Source organism: Coturnix japonica, chromosome 28, assembly GCF_001577835.2.
Source record: "Coturnix japonica isolate 7356 chromosome 28, Coturnix japonica 2.1, whole genome shotgun sequence".
NCBI classification, from domain to species: domain Eukaryota; kingdom Metazoa; phylum Chordata; class Aves; order Galliformes; family Phasianidae; genus Coturnix; species Coturnix japonica.
The window spans coordinates 3,043,163-3,061,476 of record NC_029543.1 but is presented as its reverse complement, the minus strand read 5'-3'; the positions used below and the strand labels follow the sequence as shown (position 1 = coordinate 3,061,476).

At 57.2% G+C, this 18,314-nt stretch overlaps 1 protein-coding gene across 2 annotated transcripts; it reads left to right on the top strand.

Annotated features, from left to right (window-relative positions):
* The first annotated feature begins 204 nt into the window (after positions 1–204).
* On the top strand, positions 205–18,131 carry PIK3R2 (phosphoinositide-3-kinase regulatory subunit 2). Of its 2 annotated transcripts, XM_032440947.1 has the most exons (17): positions 213–337; positions 2,319–2,419; positions 4,699–5,425; positions 8,764–8,856; positions 9,329–9,391; positions 10,490–10,621; positions 10,821–11,022; positions 11,332–11,417; positions 11,731–11,836; positions 11,946–12,044; positions 12,209–12,389; positions 12,651–12,776; positions 13,031–13,173; positions 13,368–13,544; positions 13,805–13,876; positions 14,091–14,261; positions 14,555–18,131. In XM_032440947.1, the coding sequence occupies exons 3-17, from the start codon at positions 5,074–5,076 to the stop codon at positions 14,745–14,747; spliced, it is 2,196 nt and encodes a 731-aa protein (XP_032296838.1). In that variant the 5' UTR covers positions 213–337; positions 2,319–2,419; positions 4,699–5,073; the 3' UTR covers positions 14,748–18,131. The 2 variants fall into 2 exon arrangements, with proteins under 2 accessions (XP_015741981.1, XP_032296838.1); XM_015886495.1 differs by lacking the exon at positions 2,319–2,419 and having other exon boundaries at positions 205–337.
* Positions 18,132–18,314: the final 183 nt, after the last annotated feature.

The window sequence follows — 18,314 nt, the reverse complement described above, 5'->3', positions numbered from 1 at the left end:
TGCAGTTCCTCCTCCCGCCGCCAGGGGGCGCCCTAGCACTCCCCGCACTGCCCCGCTGCCCCGCACCGCCGCGCGGCGGTTAGCGCCGGTCGGAGATCGGCTCTTTCCGGAAGGATTCGGCCTCGGGGGCGGGATCCCGATCTCAGCCGGCAGAGCGGGGGAAGGGGCGTGGCCAATGAGCGTTCGGGGAGGTTCGTTCTTTTCCGCCAGCTGTCGGCTCTTTCCGGGGAGGGTTCGGGCCGTTCCGGCGGCGTTCGGGCCTTTTCCCAGGCTGCCGTCGGGCCGGAAAGAAGGAACGGGCTGGAGGCGAGCGGCGGCGGATGGGAACGGAGGAGAGGTGAGAGAACGGGAACGGGCCGGGGGTCGGCGGGCGAGGCCTGCTCGGTGCGGGCAGCACCGGGGCCTGTGGGGCGGGTGGGGGCTTCAGCTGACGGGTGCAGGCCCTGAGGCTGCCCCTGTCCCCTCCCGGTGCTGCTGTCCCCGTAGGCCCAGCGCTGTGGCTCCATGTGCCGGCCCTCATCGCTTCATTGAGTAACGGGGAGTGAGGCCTCGGGGCTGTAGGGCTGTGAGTGAGAGCAGAGAATGGAGACAGCTGAATAAATACAGCCCCAACCATCCCTGCATGGCCCGGCCCCAGTGCTGCATCCTCCAGGTTGGCTGCTCCTCCAGTCCCTTGTTCTTAATGTGGGAAAGCCGGGTTGGGTTTCTTTAGTGATCCTGTGTGTGACTCCGATCTGCCCCTCGGTTGGTGGCACAGCGCCCACTGTTGTGCTATGGGGCTCCTGGTGCTGATCGCTGCCCCCAAATGCTCCTTTTTTTACCACTTGGCTCCTCTAAAGACGTGGAAAAATCCGCTGTGAGCGCAGGCGGATCTCACTGGACAAAAGTTCTGCGTTGGTTGGGAGAGAAACCGCAGCGGAGTGGAATGCAGCAGGGAATGGAGCCAGGTTGGAGAGCTCGGGCCCGAGAGCTGCTGTGTTTACAATAAAAAAGAGTATTTATAATATCGGGGGCTCTCTTAATTCCTCTGGGAGGATCTGCAGCCGCAGCTTGGAGCTGAAGTGACTGAGTAATGGAAGGCAGAAAGCAAACAGAGGAAGGGACGGTGCGGTTCTCAGGCTGGAAGGTGGTGCAGCTCTCTTGCTGTTGCTTGTGGATGAGGTTACACCTCACCTTGTGGGTTATTTTGTGCTTCTAACTACCATGAATTCCAGATACCGCAAGAACGTGACTTTAAGCAGGAGGGGCAGCAGGAGCTGGTGTCGTTTTGGTGTGTTCTCTGCTTTTATAGAGCTGGGAGTTCTTTGGGGAAATAACCAAAATGCAGCCATCGAGCTGGGTTTGCTCCTGGGGGAAAAGCAACCCCAACCCTGGGCTCTTTGCTTTGCTTCTGAAAGGGGAATAGCGTGTTTGTGGGGATGTGTTAAGGGACGTGAAGCAAAGAGACCCAGCACAGAGTTCTGCCCTGTGAGTGAGACGCTGCTGCTCCATTGGCAGCTGCAGCAGAAGCATTTCTTGGTGAGAAAAGAGGTGAAGGTGAGCTCGGTTAGGTTTGTCCTCATGGTTTGGGACCTGTTCACACGTGGGTTTCCACTCAGTTCAGAACTTGATCTGGTTTGGGGGTTTTTTTGCTCTTTTTTCTTCTCCTTTCCCCCTCCCTGAGGATCTGCTGGACTCATTGGAGCTGTGCAAAGCTGTCATAAACACTCTTCTTTTAAAGTATTTTTACGCATACTTGTGCCTCGCTGGAGGGGAAGTAAATGCTGAGCCTCGCTTCGAGCCAAGCAGCACTTTGAACTGCATTTGGAACTCGGTTAAAAAAGTGCAGGAACCACATTTAATAAAAGCCGAGATGCTTTTATTTATGTGCTGGGCACGCAGAAAAAGGGCTTGTAATGTGTTTTTTGTTTCAAACTGGTGTCTTAAACAAAGAAAGTATTGACAGCGGGCTAATGAATCGTGGGATTGTTTCTGGGCACTGAGATAGATTTACCAAGGTATTTAGATGTCTAATGCATGGGATTTTCAGAGGAGCTTCTAACCAGCCAGCACAGACACACGAGGCTCCTTCCCCGTGAGCGGAGCGGACCTGGAGACGGGCCCAGCAGAAATGTGCTGGCAAGCTGCTGGCTCACACAGAGCCCAGCTTTGGAGGTGCAGGCAGCGGGCAGGCTCATGCGTGTCCTGTGCTCTCGGCACTGCCTGCCCCTTCCCAGCTTCTCCTTCCCTCCAAATATCTATTTAAGGGCTGTGGAAGCTGTGCGTTCCCTCCCCTCTCTCCCCAGGCACGCACTGATCCGCTCTCCTGCTCTCTGCAGAGGTTTCCCAGGTCGTGGTTCTGCACGGCTCCTACTGGAGGACGGGCAGCAGCGTCCCCTGGGTGCTCCTTGCCAGCATGGACTGAGCTCAGGGAAGGCAGGTGAGGTGCAAGGCTCCAATTCCATAATGATCTGCATGCCAAGCACCCTGCTGAGGTGTGCAAAGCAGGGCAGCATGGAGGCAGGTCTCTGCTTTCCCACCGGGGTCTGTGAGCGGTTAGTGAGGTGCTGCAGCAGCTGAGCTCTTTGCCTTGTGCAAGAGCAGGCGCCGAGCTGGATGGAGCCAGAAGCTGCGGGACCTGCTCCTGGGAGACTTGGAGCTCCGGAGCCTCTTCCCACCCCACCGTGCAGCTCTGCTTTTAAAAGCTACTGAACGAGTTTGCCAGGGCTGAGCGTTTTTTGTCCTCCCAGCCTCAGCAGCTGCATGGGCTGGTTAGAAGCACCTGGCCTTTGTGCTGGGATCTGAGCTGTTGCGTTCAGGCTCTGTCCCCTGTGGGCTGGTGGCTCCTCTCCATCAGACCCAGCAGGCAGAGTTCAGAGGGGCGAGGGGCAGGCGTCCCAGCGTGGCCATAAATCTCTCTTAATGCTCTGGGTTATGAAGTAATATTTTCCTGGCTGGGACTGCTTGGATTCAGGAAATGTGCACTCTGCTCTGAGTGTTCTGTGGCTGCCATGCTGGGGTGTGCTGCTATGCCTGCGAGCACCCCACATCCCCAGGGCCTCTTGGGGAGCTCTGCAGCCTTATGTTGCACTTAGAAGCTCTCCAGCAACCTGGATCAGGCTTAGTCCTGTTCTGCACCAGCTGGAGCCTCCCTGCGAGCGTCCGGCCTCCCTGAGGGTTCTCTGCTCATTCATGGAGGAGGCAGCTCAGCTGGGATGTCTGCCCAGACTCAGGCAGCTAGTACAGGCTCTGGCTCCTGTACAGGTTTTGTGCTCTGCAGCCTCTTTGTGCCTTTCTTTGTCGAGGGAATGAGCAAGCCTTGCAGGCTGGTGCTGGGAGCAGTGAGGCTGCATAGCTGGGGGTACAGCCAGCTTTGGGGGGTGTGCGTGCCATCTCTTCAACCTTCTGCTAGCATGCAGATGTGGTGCTTCTAGAAGGGGGCTTGTAGCTGCACGTTGCTGGCCCAGGAGGGTTGTTTCAAGTTGCTGCAGATCACAGTTGGGCTCTTGCTGAGCCCAGCATGAGGTTGGAGCTGCTTCGGCTTTGCTTGGCGGAGCAATCATCCTGCTGGGAAGGGTGCTGGGGTCACCCAGTGGGGGCAGAAGGCTGAGCTTCTGCCTCAGGGAGCTCTGATTGCTTTCAGATGAGCTGTGGCTTTCTGGGCCAGAATAGCTCAGGCTGTTAAGAGGACCCGTCGCCATCCAGCCGGCCTATAGCATCACTGGGACGTGTGTTCCCAGCTGCCCCCGCAGGCTGTGCCTTCTAGGGCTGATCCTCAGCCTGAGGGAGGTGGAAATGGCAGGGAGGGGTGGGAAAAGAGGCTGTGCTGGCCGGTGGGAATGGCCCGGCTCACACAGCCCTTAACCAGCGTGTTACAGCCCAGGTTTGTTCTTTTGGGTGGCTTTCTGGGCAGGGCAGGCAGCCTATTCTTCAATTTCTCTGTGTTTGAATAGCTTAAAGGTAGTTAGCAGCTCTAAGCAGATTGGAAGGCTTCTGAAGGTGCTTTTATTTTTAACCCCTGTCGCTTCCATCTGTGCAGAAGCTGTGCCTGCATTGCCCACGCTTTGTGCTGCTGCTTTTAAAGGAAAGCTCAGAAATTCACTTTGCTCAGAGCAAAGCTTTGAAGTGCTGCTCTGTGGGAATGGCAAAGCGTCTTAAAAGCCTTCAACTGCAAGCTCGGTTAACCTACATCTGTGGGCAGTTACCTTCAGAAAATGACTTGGTGGGGGAACTGCATGGGGAGATGGAAAGGTGAACTGTGAAATTTAATCAATTTAACAAGGAAAGGTTAAATCTGTTTGTTTTGCTCCTATTTGGGGCCTCCAGCTGCTGGTTGCAGGGTCACCCTTTTCAGTATTCAAAAGTTCCTGCATAAAGGCTGTTTTGTCCCACTTGTTGTCTTCTTGTTTGCATAAGTGCTATGGAGAGAGCAAGCTGAAGAAACAGGAGTGAACCTCTTTAGGATGGCAGAGAGGAGGTGTTCGCTCTGCAGAGCATTCCTGCAAGCAGCCGCTGGCTCCTCTCTTGCTTTTCTGAGCTTAAATTGCTCTTAACATGTCCTGGCAGAGAGCACTTGGATCCAGGGCTTGCACTGAGAGCCTCGTTAGGAGAGAAGCGAGCCCTGCCTCGTTTGGATGATCCCCTGCTTTGAATGCTGGCGTCCTGGGAGGGCTCGGGGTGCCTGGCAGTGTGGTGATGAGCCGCCTTCTTTCATTGCAGGCTCTGGGACAGGAGAAGCAGCATGCCACGCGGCTCCTGGCTGGAAACACTCAGTGCTTTTGCCCTGCGGACTCCAGGAAACCTTCTTCTTTTTTGGTGAACTGAACCCTGCCCTCCTTTTTCTTTGCTGCATGCCCACTCGCGAGTGCTGGATTATGTTTGTCTCCTTCTCCCTTTGCTCCATCATTTGGCTGAATCGTGGCTTCAAGCTGAGGAAAAGGGGCTGCACCTAAACACAGCGGGGCGCTGGGACCAGGCTCCTGAGGTGCCGGTTGGTGCAGAGACATTCAGACTGCTGATGGGGGAGAGCTGCCCCTGAGGTCTCTCCTCTCCCACCCAAAGGACGCTGCCTCAACTCTTGGGAGCTCTCTCCTCATGGCAGAGAGAATGGGCAGCACTGACGGGTTCCAGTACCGTGCGCTCTACCCTTATCGCAAGGAGCGCGAGGAGGACATTGATCTGCTGCCTGGGGACATCCTGGTGGTGAGCAAAGGAGCCCTGCAAGCCTTGGGCTTCAAAGATGGGGACGAGCAGAACCCCAACCAGATCGGCTGGATCCTGGGTGTCAACGAGCGGACCAAGCAGAAGGGTGACTTCCCTGGCACGTACGTGGAGTACGTGGGGCCTGTGAAGATCTCCGTCCCTTCACACCGGCCCCGAGTGCAGAGACCCCTGCCTGCAACACCAGGAGCCAGTGGCTGCCGACTGCAGGAGGCTCTTGAGCAAGGTAAGCGTCACTGCAGGCCCCTTCTGCTGCTCAGTAAATCCCTGCCAGGTGTTGTGTTGTGTTGTGCAGGATTTGTGGGCTCACACTCAGTTCTGGCTAAAAGCAAAATGTATTGATCTGTGTTCATACTTAGCGGTGCTTCTTGGGGCAATCCTTGCTCCTCTCTAAGGTCCTTCCTTGGCCTGGGACCAGCTGGATCCCTGTGGTCCCTCTCCCTGCTCTGCTGAGGGTTTTGCCCCGCTCCCCCCTTCACAGAGCAAGTCCTGACCTCTCCTCCTCAGCACCTGGTGCGTTGCTCCTTGCCAAGAGCTGCCCAGCCCCACTGAGATGCAGTTACTTGTCTCTGGGCAAGAGAAGAAAAATCTGGGTTTAAAAAAGTACTTCCAAGAATTGCAGTTAATTCTCGTCTGCCTGGCATTGGTCCCTATCTGTGCATGGCAGAGATAGGGCTGGGCAGGGCATGGGCACCACACACCCGGGGCAGGAACTGGGCTTGGCATGGCTTCAGTGGAGGAGCTGCCAGCCCCAGCGCTGCCTGCAGAGCTGGGAGCTACGGCTGTCCTGTCAGCTGCTGTATGAAACCTCTCTGTGGCCCTAAGGAGCAGAAAGGAGCCCCTGTGTGACAGCAGGATGGTGGGGCTGGGTGTGCTGCTCCCACGCCCAGCATCACAGCCCTGGGGATCCCACGGTCTCTGCAGGGTGTGAACGTGGCTGGGCCAGGCTCTGGGACTGGCAGCAGAAGCCACCAACTTGCGTCACCCCCCTTCCAAGGATTGGCTCCTCGTGGGAGCCCGGGGCACGCTCTGCAGTGCATGTGTTGGCCTTGCCTGCGCCCAGCCCTGCACACCCTTAAGGGCTGTACTTGTGGGCTCTCTCATGCTCCCAGAGCTTGGCTTGGCAGAGCTGTGTGTGGGTGGTCAAAGCCTCTGCCCTGTGCAAGGTTGGGGGTGGAGAGCTGTGTGATGTGGAAGAGGATACGTGCCGACGTTCCTGACCTATAGAAGAGAAACCAAAAGCCAGCCCGTCTGTTTCCTGCCCTAGGATGGGCACTGTGAAGACAGGGAACCCGGTGCACTGTGTGCCAGCTGTGTCCCTGCCCCTCATGGGTGCACCCCACAGCCACCCCAGCCCTGGTACATGATCTGTGGGGCAGCAGTTGAAATGCCTGAGGCCACTTTGCATGCAGCATGTTGTGTTGCTGGGGGGGGGAGGGAGGCACATTTTTTTGCAACAGAGAAATTGTATTAAAGCCAAGGCTGTTATTTCCTTGGGGCCTGCCTGTACTGGGATGAGGCCTGCTTGGGAGGTGCAGAGGTGCCTCTTGGCTGCCTGCTCAGCTCATAGCTGCCTGTATTTCTACTCTCCTTCCTGGGTCTGCCCTGACTTGGCAGTTCCTTATCCCCTATCACACAAAGCATGGTCGTACCACAGCCTGGGAGGAAGGGGCCCTGGCAGAGCCAGCCCTGCAGGGCAGCAAGCCCCAGTGCTTTCCGAGGCCGAATTTATGAGCTTCTGCTGTTTGCCTTCTGCAGAGAGTGTGAGCGGAAAATGCGGCTTGGAAATATTTCCGCAGCTGCCCGGCTGTGCTGTGAGTGCCCTTGTTCACTTTGGCCCAGCCCAGAGGCCCAGGGCTCGGGAGCTGCTGCTGGCTGCAGCGTGGCTGCTGGATCCCGGCACAGGCTGCTGCCTGCTGAAACAGCACATTCCCAACTGGAGCACGTGGGGAGCACAATGTTCACCCTCCCTTCAGCCCTTCCCAAGGGCCAGGCCTGGAGCTGCCAGCCCTGTGCTCCTCGTCCAGCTGCAGCGAGGACTTGGCCTCACCCTGGGGAGCACCGTGCAGAGCCCCATCCAAGGGCATGGGCAGCTCTTGGAGCAGCCTTGTTCTACCTTGGGATCATCCCAGGCCCCCACTGTGCTGCTCCCTCCTCTGTGGTCGTTGTCTCGAAGCACAGCCTCGAGCTGTTTTGTCCCTCACTGTGGCAGTGGGGGCAGGAGGTTCACTGGGTACTGCCTAACTTACAGCTTGTGGTGGGACCACACTGGGTGCCTGGGCAAGCTCAGGTCAGATCCATGACAACAGAGCTGTGTTTTGCAATGCAGTGCTGACTTTTGGCTCTGCCTCCATGAAGCTGAGCGTGCCGGGTGTCCTCATGGACCACTGATGTCTCTTTGCTGGGGACTGGCCTGGGGGAGCCTCCTGCCTGGCTGCTGCTCAGTGGGGAGCAGGGATGAGCCTGACTCTGCTCTTCCTCCTGCTGGCAGCTGGGTGTGCACCCTCCTGCCCTGGCATGCGTCACACTCAGCATGGGGAAGCGTGCCTGGGTCCTTGCTGTGCTGGCCCTGCAGCCATCTCACTGCAGCACATAGGCTGTGCTTTGGCAGCACCACTGCCCTGCCCTGTGATCACACTGCAGCTCCCAGCTCTGTCTCCAGCTTGCCAAAAGGCACCTCGAGGCAGCTGCCCTGTATCACGGCATGTCACAGCCCTTCCCACACTGCTGTGACCCTGTTACAGATCCAGAGATGGCACTGCAACACTGTTTGTTTGATGGGGTAAATATGGGAAGGGGCTGGGAGCACACAGGTAGGGCAGTGAGGATTTGCTGGGCTCCTGGGCTGTGTGTTGTGGAGCAGCTGGCTGTGCTGCCCTGACCGGTCCGTGCAGGCTGCATGCACTGCAGGGGCTGCCTGCAGCTCTTGCCATAGGCTGCCTGGTGCTGTGGGCTGCCTGCACCCTGCAGCAGCTTGCACAGAGGTTATGGGCTAGCGGGGAGGGGGAGGCAGAGGGCTGGTTTCCATGTTAAACGAGCAATCAAGGGCAGGAATTTGCTGACGCTGCACTCTGCCTGAATCGCTGGATTAATCACAGCTCACCGCTGCGAGCGAGCTCCCCAACTGAGCTCCCCAACCACGTTCCTCCACCAGCCCTGAGCTGTGTCCTGTCCTGGGCAGAGGCTGAGCCTGAATTCCAGAGCCCAGGTAACCCCTGCGGTACCTGCCCACGTGAGCTGGGCACTCAGGGAGGTAAACTCTGCTCTGTAGCATCATCAGGAAGCAGTAGGGATCTCTCTGTGTGAAACCCCATTGTGTTTTCTGGGGCTCTGAGCGAGGCTGGGCTCCACAGCTTCTGGGCTGGTTTAGGGAGCAGCTTGTGGGCTCCCTGCAGTCTCTGTGTAGCATTTGTATGGCTGTGACCTGGCAGCAGGGGTCAGAGGCCAGGCTTTCTCTGCCTGTGGATGCTGCTGTTGAGAGCAATGTTATTGTTGGTGCTCTGGCCCCAGCTCTGCTGTGAACTGGCTGCTGAGCAGGGTCTGACCTCTTCCCTCTCTCCCCAGGGTCTCCTCTCCCTGACCTGCAGGAGCAGTTCAGCCCTCCAGAGGTTGCGCCTCCCCTTCTGGTGAAGCTGGTGGAAGCCATTGAGAAGAAAGGTAATGGGGGACTTTGAGTGCCGAGGGGCTGACACCCCCTGGAGCCCCAGTGAGAATGGGACGAAGGCAGCTGTTTATAAAAGCTGTTAGTGTTGGACCAGACCCTGGGATATGTGATACACAGCTGCCTGTGGGAGGGGGGCCTCCCGATCCTCTCTGGCTTCAGGTGCTGGTCTCCAGGCTCAGGCTTGATCCTGCTGCCCTGCTCCAAACAGCGCAGAGCTGCAGTGCTTGGCATGCAGCAGGGTGCTGTAGTACCATGGGTCCTGGGCAGGGTGCACCCAAATCCCTATGGAGAGGGCACTGAACCAGAGCTTGGAGCTCCAGCAGAGTGTCCCAAGGACCGAGAGGGGCTGTGGCAGCATCTGTGTGAGCTGCCTGCCTCGGGTCATGCTGCAGCCATTGCTCCAGAACGTTGTGTGTGCTGGGACTTGCACGGCTCACAGCTAACAGCAGCGTCCTCACTTTACAGGGTTAGACAGTGAGATGTTATACAGGACATCTGGCTCCGAACTGAGGCAAGCTCTAAGAACCGGTAAGAACCAGCTCTTGGTGGTGAGGAGGCGATTCGGCTCAGATGGAGGAGATTAGTGGATGTGACAGCACCAGCAGTAATGCAATCCAGGCCGGGCTCGCCTGTCCCTGGCAGTTCCTGACTGCCGGCACGCTGCCTGCGGGGCTGGGCCTGCCCGTCCTGACACATCCCCCTCTCACATGCTGGGGTCAGGACGGGGAGGATTCCTGCTGCCATCCACAGACAGGGGTCGGGGCAAAGGGATGCAGCACCTGAGAGACACACAGGCCTCCAAGTTAATCCCCGTGCTGGTGTCCCATCTCTTGGAGGTGCCCTGTTCTCAGGGTGTTCTGACGACAGCCCTGTGGAGGTTTCTCTGGCTCTGTCACACCACTAATGAGCAGGAGAGGATCATAGAGCTCAGCTTGGTGGCTGCAGCTGTGGCTCCGCTGTGCCTGCAGCTGATGGTCTGTGCCAGCGAGCCCCAGGAGCTGTCTGCCTCTCGGCTGAGCCTCTTCCAGCACCCTGCTAGCTTGTCCCCTTTCACAGATGTTCTTCACGGGCCCAAGCTAAGCAGTGCTGTTGGCTCTGGCCATGCTGCTTTCTGAAGAGGCTCTATGTTTTGTCCCAGCAATCTGTGCCTGGTGTTCCTGAGGCAGCATGCTTCAAGAGAGACATTTTCCCTGTTGGGTTTGGTGTGTGAATGATTGGCTCATTCCCTCTTGGTCTCTAGCAACAGCAGGGAATAAAACTCACCCAAGTCACGTGTGCCCAGGATTCTTTGGCAGGGCTCAGCGAAAGGTGTGGGCACCCAAATCTACTAACACCTGGGGCAGCCTGTGCCAGCTTACTTCAGTGAGACGGGCACTTCCAGGCAGGTTCAGTTTTCTGGTCTGCTTGACTGCCCAGGAGCTGCCAGAGCTCTCTCAGGGTGCCCACCTGCTGTGTCCTATGATTGCTGGCAGCAGCCAGAGATTTGTAGCTGTTTCTACGTGCCTGTGTTCACTGTACTAATGAGGCACAAGCCCCCTTTGCTCGCTGCACTACAGTGGGACACAACACTGTGGGGTGGATGTCAGTTCTGCACCCACCTTCCATGGGAAATTTCTGCCTTGGCAGATTGGAGCCTGGGTGACCTGGAGCCCTTTGACGTGCACTCCCTGAGCGAAACACTGCGAGGTTACCTGCAGGACCTGCCCTCCCCTGTGGTCCCAGTGTCTGTGCATGGAGACATCCTTCGCATCCTGCAGGGTAAGGGCTTCCCCGGCCACACTTGGGAATGGGTGAGTGAGAGGAACGGATGTGTTTGGGGTAATAAAATGGGTCTTGTCCCTCTGGGGTTTGTCATGTGGCCTCTGCTGCTGACAGTGCTCCCACGCTGTGACAGCCAGAGCATGGAAAGCAGTGCCGGCTGCCCAGCCATTGCATCGTGTCGTGCTTCTCTCCCCAGAGATCCCCCAGCCAGAGAATTGCCGGAAACAGCTGCTGCTGGCCTTGGAATCACCTGCAATCCCACTCCAGAACACACTCACCCTACAGTTCCTGCTCCGGCATCTGAGGAAGGTATCGCAGCAGGCCGAGAGCAACAGCCTCCACCCTCAGGCCCTGGGAGAGATCTTTGGCCCCCTCCTCCTCCGGCTGCCCGGCGCCAGGTACGTGCAGCTCTGGGGTCCCAGCCGTGTACCCAGTGCTGGCTGCTGTGCCTGCCAGGACAAGGAGTCCAGGCTGTAACAGTGTGTCTGCCTGCACCCCCGGCCCTGCTGCACATGGGATTAAACTGCTGGCAGCATACAGAGGTGGGGCCCAAAGCCAGGGCAGAGCCCTTCTGTTATTCTGCACTGCAGCAGCTGGGCTGTGCTGGGATGAACAGCTGACCCTGCTGACCCATTGAGCAAGGGGCACAGAGAGAGGAGTGCCAGGTTCTCCCCTCCAGCTGCTGATTTGTTCCTCTCTCCCTGCAGCCCAGAGCTGAGTCCTGACTTCTCTGTGCTTTTTCTGGAGATGCTTCTGCAGACGAAGGAGTTGGAGCCAGAACAGTTGCCTCCAGGTACCATCCCCAGTAGTTGACGTGCCCCCTCTTTGGGACCCGAGGCATTAGCATTTGTGCTGTGTGGGTGTGGAATCCCTGCCTCCCTGAGCAGATTGCTGAGGGCATTTCTGTAGCCCAGCTGTGCTTGCATGCCTGCTCCAAGCTCTAATCTCTTGCTTCTGGCAGTGTGGTGGCCCAGCAGGGCTTCCCAGGACAGTCACCTCAGGGAGGGGGTACTGGGAGCTCCAAGGGATTGCCTCTGGCAAGGGTGTGGAGCTGGGACTTGAGCCAGTCCTGTTTTAACCCTGCTTCAACCCTATTTCTCTTATAGCATTGCCTCCAAAACCGCCTAAGCCAAAGCCCAGTGCAGCCAGCCTGGCCAACGGGAACAGCGTGCCCTTGCAGGATGCAGAGTGGTACTGGGGTGACATTTCCCGGTAAGGGGGTGGCTGGCAGCTCCTGCTCTGGATGCCCAGGCTGCCGGGTTATCTAGGGGAGCTCTGGTTGCACCTCACAGGCTGTGACAATTGGCTTTGTCCTTCCTAGGGAGGAAGTGAATGAGAAGCTGCGAGACACTCCAGATGGTACCTTCCTGGTGCGTGATGCCTCCAGCAAGATCAAGGGGGAGTACACACTCACACTCAGGTACAGTGCTGGAGCCCTCTGAGGGCCTCTTACCCCGGGGTAGAGCTGTCAGCAAGTGTCCCTATGGCTGCTGGAACATCAGGCTGGCACAAGGGACACATCTGTGCTGGAGCAGAGCACCAGAGTGGTGATAAGCACCCTCTGCTGTCCCCTCCCTGCTACAGGAAAGGAGGCAATAACAAGCTGATCAAGATCTTTCACCGGGAAGGGAAGTATGGCTTCTCAGAGCCCCTGACTTTTGGCTCAGTGGTGGAGCTCATCACACATTACCGGCATGAGTCGCTCGCCCAGTACAACGCCAAGCTGGACACCAGGCTGCTCTACCCCATCTCCAAGTACCAGCAGGTGAGTCCTGTGCTGCAAGAGTATGGCTGGCCAGCACAGCCAGAACCAGGGCATCTATTTGCTCATCCATCCCTGGCTGTTCAGTAGATGGGTTTTGTGGTCCAGACTGTGTCCTGCAGCATCTCTTTGCAGTGCTGGGACATTGCTTTGTGGGTAACAGGTACCCTGCAGGATGAGTGGGGTTTCATGGGGCCAGCTGCCTTACAGAGGGGCTGCTGTAGGGCAGGGGCAGTTCCTGACGTGAGGCTTTGTGTATGGCAGGACCAAGTGGTAAAAGAGGACAGCGTGGAAGCTGTAGGGGAACAGCTGAAGGTCTATCACCAGCAATACCAGGACAAGAGCTGGGAGTATGATCTGCTGTATGAGGAGTACACCCGCACTTCCCAGGTACGTGGCCCCATGGGCTGCCCTACCAGCACCAAACACTGGCAGCCATATGCTGCTCAAAGGAGAGCAGAAATTGGGCACTCGCTGCCCCCCTCCTGGATTTGGGGGGGCTCCCAAGAGAACTTCAAAGTGGGAATGTATTGACTGTACCAGGGACAGTGTTGGTTTGGGAAGGGGGGAAGAGGGTGCTTCAGATGGGCAGAAACCTGCCCACATTCCCCCCCTCGCTCAGCTCTCCCTTCTCTTCAACTCAGGAGCTGCAGATGAAGAGGACAGCGATTGAAGCCTTTAATGAAACGATCAAGATCTTTGAGGAGCAGTGTCAGACACAGGAGAAATGCAGCAAGGAGTACATCGAGCGCTTCCGGAGGGAGGGCAACGAGAAGGAGGTGCAGCGGTGAGGACTGGGGGCAGCAGTGACCTGCCCTGCATGGGGTTGGGCTTTTGGGGCTGGAAGGAACATTGGGGCTCAGGGCAGAGCTGAGGCACGCACAGCCCTTATCTCCAGCAGTGTGCTGCAGGCTGGAGCTGGCAGGCTGCCTCCATCGCCTCCCCCACTTTGGCTCACAGCCGACCCCTCCTTTCTCCCAGGATCCTCATGAACTCAGAGAAGCTCAAGTCTCGCATCACGGAGATCCATGACAGCAAGATGAAGCTGGAGCAGGACCTGAAGAAACAGGCCTCGGAAAACAGGGAGATCGACAAGCGCATGAACAGCCTCAAGCCAGACCTCATGCAGCTGCGCAAACTGCGGGACCAGTATTTGGTGTACGTAGTGCCTGCCCCCGCAGAGGGCTGGGAGAGGGGCCCAGCTCCCCTGCAGCCCATCCAGCTGGCTCCTCGAGGGCCTTGGGGTTTGTCAGACCGGCTCTTAGGGCTGCCTTGTGCAGGAGCAAGGAGCCCTGCAGCCTCAGGGCATGGCAGCTCCTCAAAGCGGGGAGGCTGCTGCCCTCTGGTGATGGCTGCTGGGTGGCTGCTGTCTGGCCTGGGCACGCTGCCTGCACTGAGATCTGCCTCTCCTTCTCTAGGTGGCTGACGCAGAAGGGTGCCCGTCAGAAGAAAATCAACGAGTGGCTGGGTATCAAGAACGAGACAGAGGAGTGAGTGTCCCTACTCGTGTGTTGGGGGCTGTAGAAGCACAGCTGGTGCAGCCAGTTCTGCCTGTTTGGGGGCCTTGGGCGAGTCCCACCTCCCTGTCTGGGAGCTGAGGGCGCCTTCCTTGCCAGCAGTGATGGCAGCTGGCTGGGGGAGGGGAGACGTGGGGGCCATGTGTGCAAACCAAAGGGCTCTGACCATGACTGTGCTCAATTGCAGTCAATACTCCATGATGGATGATGAGGAGGAGCTGCCCCACCACGAGGAGCGGACGTGGTACGTGGGGAAGATCAACCGCTTGCAGGCAGAGGAGATGCTGTGCGGCAAACGGGACGGCACCTTCCTGATCCGTGAGAGCAGCCAGAAGGGATGCTATGCCTGCTCTGTGGTGTGAGTACCCCCACAGTGCTCCGTGTGAGGCTGCAGCCCTGTTGCAGGATGGGGCTGGTGTTGGCTGTGCTCCCCTGCTGCTCTGCCCTTCTCTTGCTGGATGCTGGGGCTGGTTGGAGGCATCAGCTGGCAGGCTGGGCTTCCCCAAAGTCTCCCATCTGCCTCAGCTCCTCGTGCCAGGGCCAGATGTATCTTTGGGCAGCTCCGGTGATGCCAACTTGTGCTCTGCTCTTGCTATTGTAGCAGGGATCCTTTGCATGCCACTGACCTGCATTCTCTTTTCTCCCTGGCAGGGTGGATGGTGACACCAAGCACTGCGTGATCTACAAGACAGCGACTGGCTATGGGTTTGCAGAGCCCTACAACCTATACGCCTCTCTCAAGGACCTGGTCTTGCACTACAAGCACACGTCCCTGGTGCAGCACAATGACTCCCTGAATGTCACGCTGGCTCACCCGGTCCTTTCCCAGCCACCAGCCAGATGAACAGACCGTGCACAACACAACAGCTGCCTTCAGCTTTTCCCCAGAGCGCTGCTTTCTGGCTCTGGACTCTTGCACCCTGTATAGTTGAGTCTCTGTGCTCCTGCCCCTCCAGAGCATCTGAGATGTCTGTGACCGTTCCTGGTGTCCCTTTTGGTCAGTAGCTGAAACCCGTGTTGGCTGATGGGACAAAAAAAAGGCTGGAATGTTGACTCGCAGCGGCCTCCAGCCCTTCCGAGGTGGGATCTAGTTGTGATTGAATTTGCTGTGGATGAGTGCAGCCCCCTCTCCTTCCCCAACAAACAGGTCAGATCCCCCTTCTTGCTGGCAGGCTGCCCCCTATACATCACCGTAGAGCTCGATCCCAATTCCTCTGCACTGTGGTGTCGTTCCCTGCCCAGCCGAGCAGCACTGACGCACTCAGAGCAAGGGGCTCCTTGCCAGATCCTGGAGGAGGAGGAGCCTCTGCTGAGTATGTGTGTCCTGCACTCTCACTTCCCTCGGTGACTTTGCAGGTGGGGGTGGGAGCTGCTGTCTGGTACGAGGGGTGCTGCTCTTCCATGCAGGGACTCATTGCAAAGAGAAGGCAGTGTTGTCTGTGGGGCAGCGGGTGTGCTGGGTGGAGGGCTTCTTAGCTGAGGCCCCCTCTCCATCCCATGCCCCATCTTGGTGTCATAGCCAGCTCTGTAGTGTTGCTGTCTGGGGAGGGAGGATGTGGTTTGTGATGAATCTCTCACCTTAGTTGCGCCAACTAAGCTGTGAAATCCGTGTTGGTCCCCGTGTTTTTCTCCCTGGCAGATCCCGTGGGGCGCACAGCTCTTTGTTTCTGGTTGTCTTTGGTGAAGCTCTGCGAGTGCGACCCGTTGAAGCTAAGTGTAGCTCTGTAAATATGGTTCTTTTCTTTGTAATTGGCTGCTTACCTCGTCCTGCTGAACTCCCACTACGACATGCACGAGCGTGGGCAGCGGCTGGGAGGGGTGGGAGGCTGACGCACACTACGAGCCCTGCCCAAAATGAAGGACCTCTGCTGCAGGAGGGTGGTATTTCCACTGGGCCTGGGGCCTCAGCACGTAGGGATGTAGATGCATGATACCCAACTGTGTATGCAAAGCACTTACATTTGTGAGTACTGTATGGGGACGGGGTGGGGGAGCTGCCTGTTGTGTGTGGCTGGCACAGGCAGAGCTATGAGGTGTCTCTTTATAAAAGGCTGAATTGAGAGGGCTCCAGGTGTGGGGTGGACCCTGCAGGAGCTTTAACAGCCAGACCTGGGCTCTGAGTTGAGGCTGCGGTGGCTTTTGCTTTACTGCATCATCCTGTCTGCCTGGGTTGAAGAAAGCACCAGAGGCTCCTTCCCTTACAGAGCCCATGTCCTCAGGACAGGCTGGTGGATGCTGTAGGCTTTGCTGCTTTGCTTTGTATCACGATGGGCTGTGCAGGCTCCTCAGGTGCTGCGGTGCCTTTGGGTGCGCCCTGCCCACATCCCATCCTCCATTCACTGTCTGCAATGGGGCCCACAACGTTCCATGCTCCCATCATCAGCTCTGCTGCTCCCGTTGATCCAGGATCCCTTTTGGATCTGGGATTGCTGGAATCAATGTCACATTCCCATTGCTTATGGCAGCTCTCCCAGCTGTACAGACCCCATTCTTTGCTCTGTGTGGGCCCTGGGCTGTGCTGGGGCTCCCCTGCTCTGTCACTGTTTGGTGCTATCACGTGGTGATCAGTGATAATTAATAATTAAGGGAACAGTTTGTGCTGGGACTGAGAGCTCAGATGAGCAGTGAGGCTGGCAGCTCCAGCACTCAGAGTCCTCCCTGTGTAATGATTGGAGGTGGTTTATTGAGTCACTCACTGCATCTGAAAGGAAAACAGTGTCAAAATGTCTTTGAGAGGAGGAATTGTAGGGAGGATATCATTGCAGGCCCAGCCTGAAGCAGGAGGATCAATCACACTGCTGCCTTCTGGGACCAGCTCATTGCTGAGTCAACCCCCCCCCATAGAGACCCATAGGGTGAGGTTGGCACAGTGGGTTACACTGAGGGTTTCTGTGGGAACTCAGTCATCTCTATAGGGTTATTCTATGAGTGTTTGTGGCCAGCTCACTGACTCTTGGTGCTGCTGTGTGCTCTGCAGTGTGTTTTATCACCAGCAATCCAATGTGGATTGGTTTGGTGGTGATTGCACTGAGCACAACCAGATTCCCTCTGGGGGCTCTTAGTTCATTCAGAGTGATGTGGGTGCATCCAACGCTTTGAATGGGGCATTGAATTGGGCATTGCTCAAAGCCCAGCTGCCCCCAGCCCCTCTGATAGCAGACCAAGCTGGAACATCAGGAGATCTTCACCCTTATAACAGACTCAGAGCCCAGGTTTGGGCTGTGACACCCCAAATCTTTGTGCTGTGGGGCTGGGCTGCTCCTCCAGCCCCTCACCCAATGTCCCTCCAGCACCTCCTGCTCTTGAGCTGCTCCCAGCGCTTCGCTTGGCCCCCAGGCTTTGCTGCCCAGGGGAATCCCAGCTCCCCATGACGGCGTTTTTAACCCTCCCGGCTGTTTCTGACTTGCACAGCCACAGCCTCTATATGAGCCCAGCAGCCGTCATGGTGGCCCCACTGCATCTTCCAGCCCTGACACGCATCACTGCAGCTGGGGACGCGGTCGGCCCCATGGGGCTCTGCTTGCAGTGCTGTGTGTGCGAGGAGGATGAGGCCCTTCTGGTGCTGCCATTCCCCCAGCAGTGCTTGACTTGGCTCTCAGAAATGCTCCTTTTCTCTTCTTTCCCCTTGAAGTGGAAGCCCAAACCCTGAGTTTTCCGCAGCGCAGCTCCCCTGGATGAAGCTACTTGTGATTTGTCTTTGCTGCTTTTGCTCGTGCTGTCCGGGTAGTGACGTGTTTCGATGCCCTGGGCTGTGCTTTGCTGCTTATGACCCGCATGTCCCCCCCCCCCAACACCCCACGTGCCCACGTCCCACGGGCACAACGCGGCCGTTCCACCCCCAGGGATGTGCCCGACTTCGGGTGGGCTCACGTGGCTCTATTCCCATCTCAGGACACTCTGAGCCCCCCAATATCCCCCCTTACAACGCTCACATCGCAGTGGGGGGGTTGGGGGCTCAGAGCTGCCCCGACTGCTTTGTGCTCAGAGAGGACGTGGCGGCTGTGAGCGCTACCGAGATGTTAGTCCTTAGGTATATGCAATAATCAATACTCTTTAACTCGCCACTTCAGCTGTCTGTTACCAGCAGTAGCTCTCTATGCTCTTTCTGTTGATGTTTACTAATGTAAAACCCCGGTATTTGTTACTGTAAGAGAATTTTTTGTACGGTACTTCAACGAAAAAAAAAAAAAAAGGAAAAAAAAAGGAAAAAAAAAACCACAAAAAACCCTAAGCCACAAATAAAACAGACTTAATGAGGTGATGGCAGGCTTTGCTTTGGGGCGGGCAGGGGGACCGGGGTGGGAGGGGATTGAAGTGCATAACTCAACTCAGTGATAACTGAGGCCAAAGGGGCAAGAAACATCCAAAACTGGCTGCAGCCCGTGGGTAATTACCAGCTCCCACCCCCAGT

Bases quoted from the DNA above. Each gene is read 5' to 3' on its own strand.
- PIK3R2 (XM_015886495.1), top strand. From the start codon at position 5,074: ATGGCAGAGAGAATGGGCAGCACTGACGGGTTCCAGTACCGTGCGCTC. The intron at 13,545-13,804 runs GTACGTAGTGCC...CTCCTTCTCTAG, and splicing joins CTGCGGGACCAGTATTTGGT to GTGGCTGACGCAGAAGGGTG. The intron at 13,877-14,090 runs GTGAGTGTCCCT...GCTCAATTGCAG, and splicing joins ATCAAGAACGAGACAGAGGA to TCAATACTCCATGATGGATG.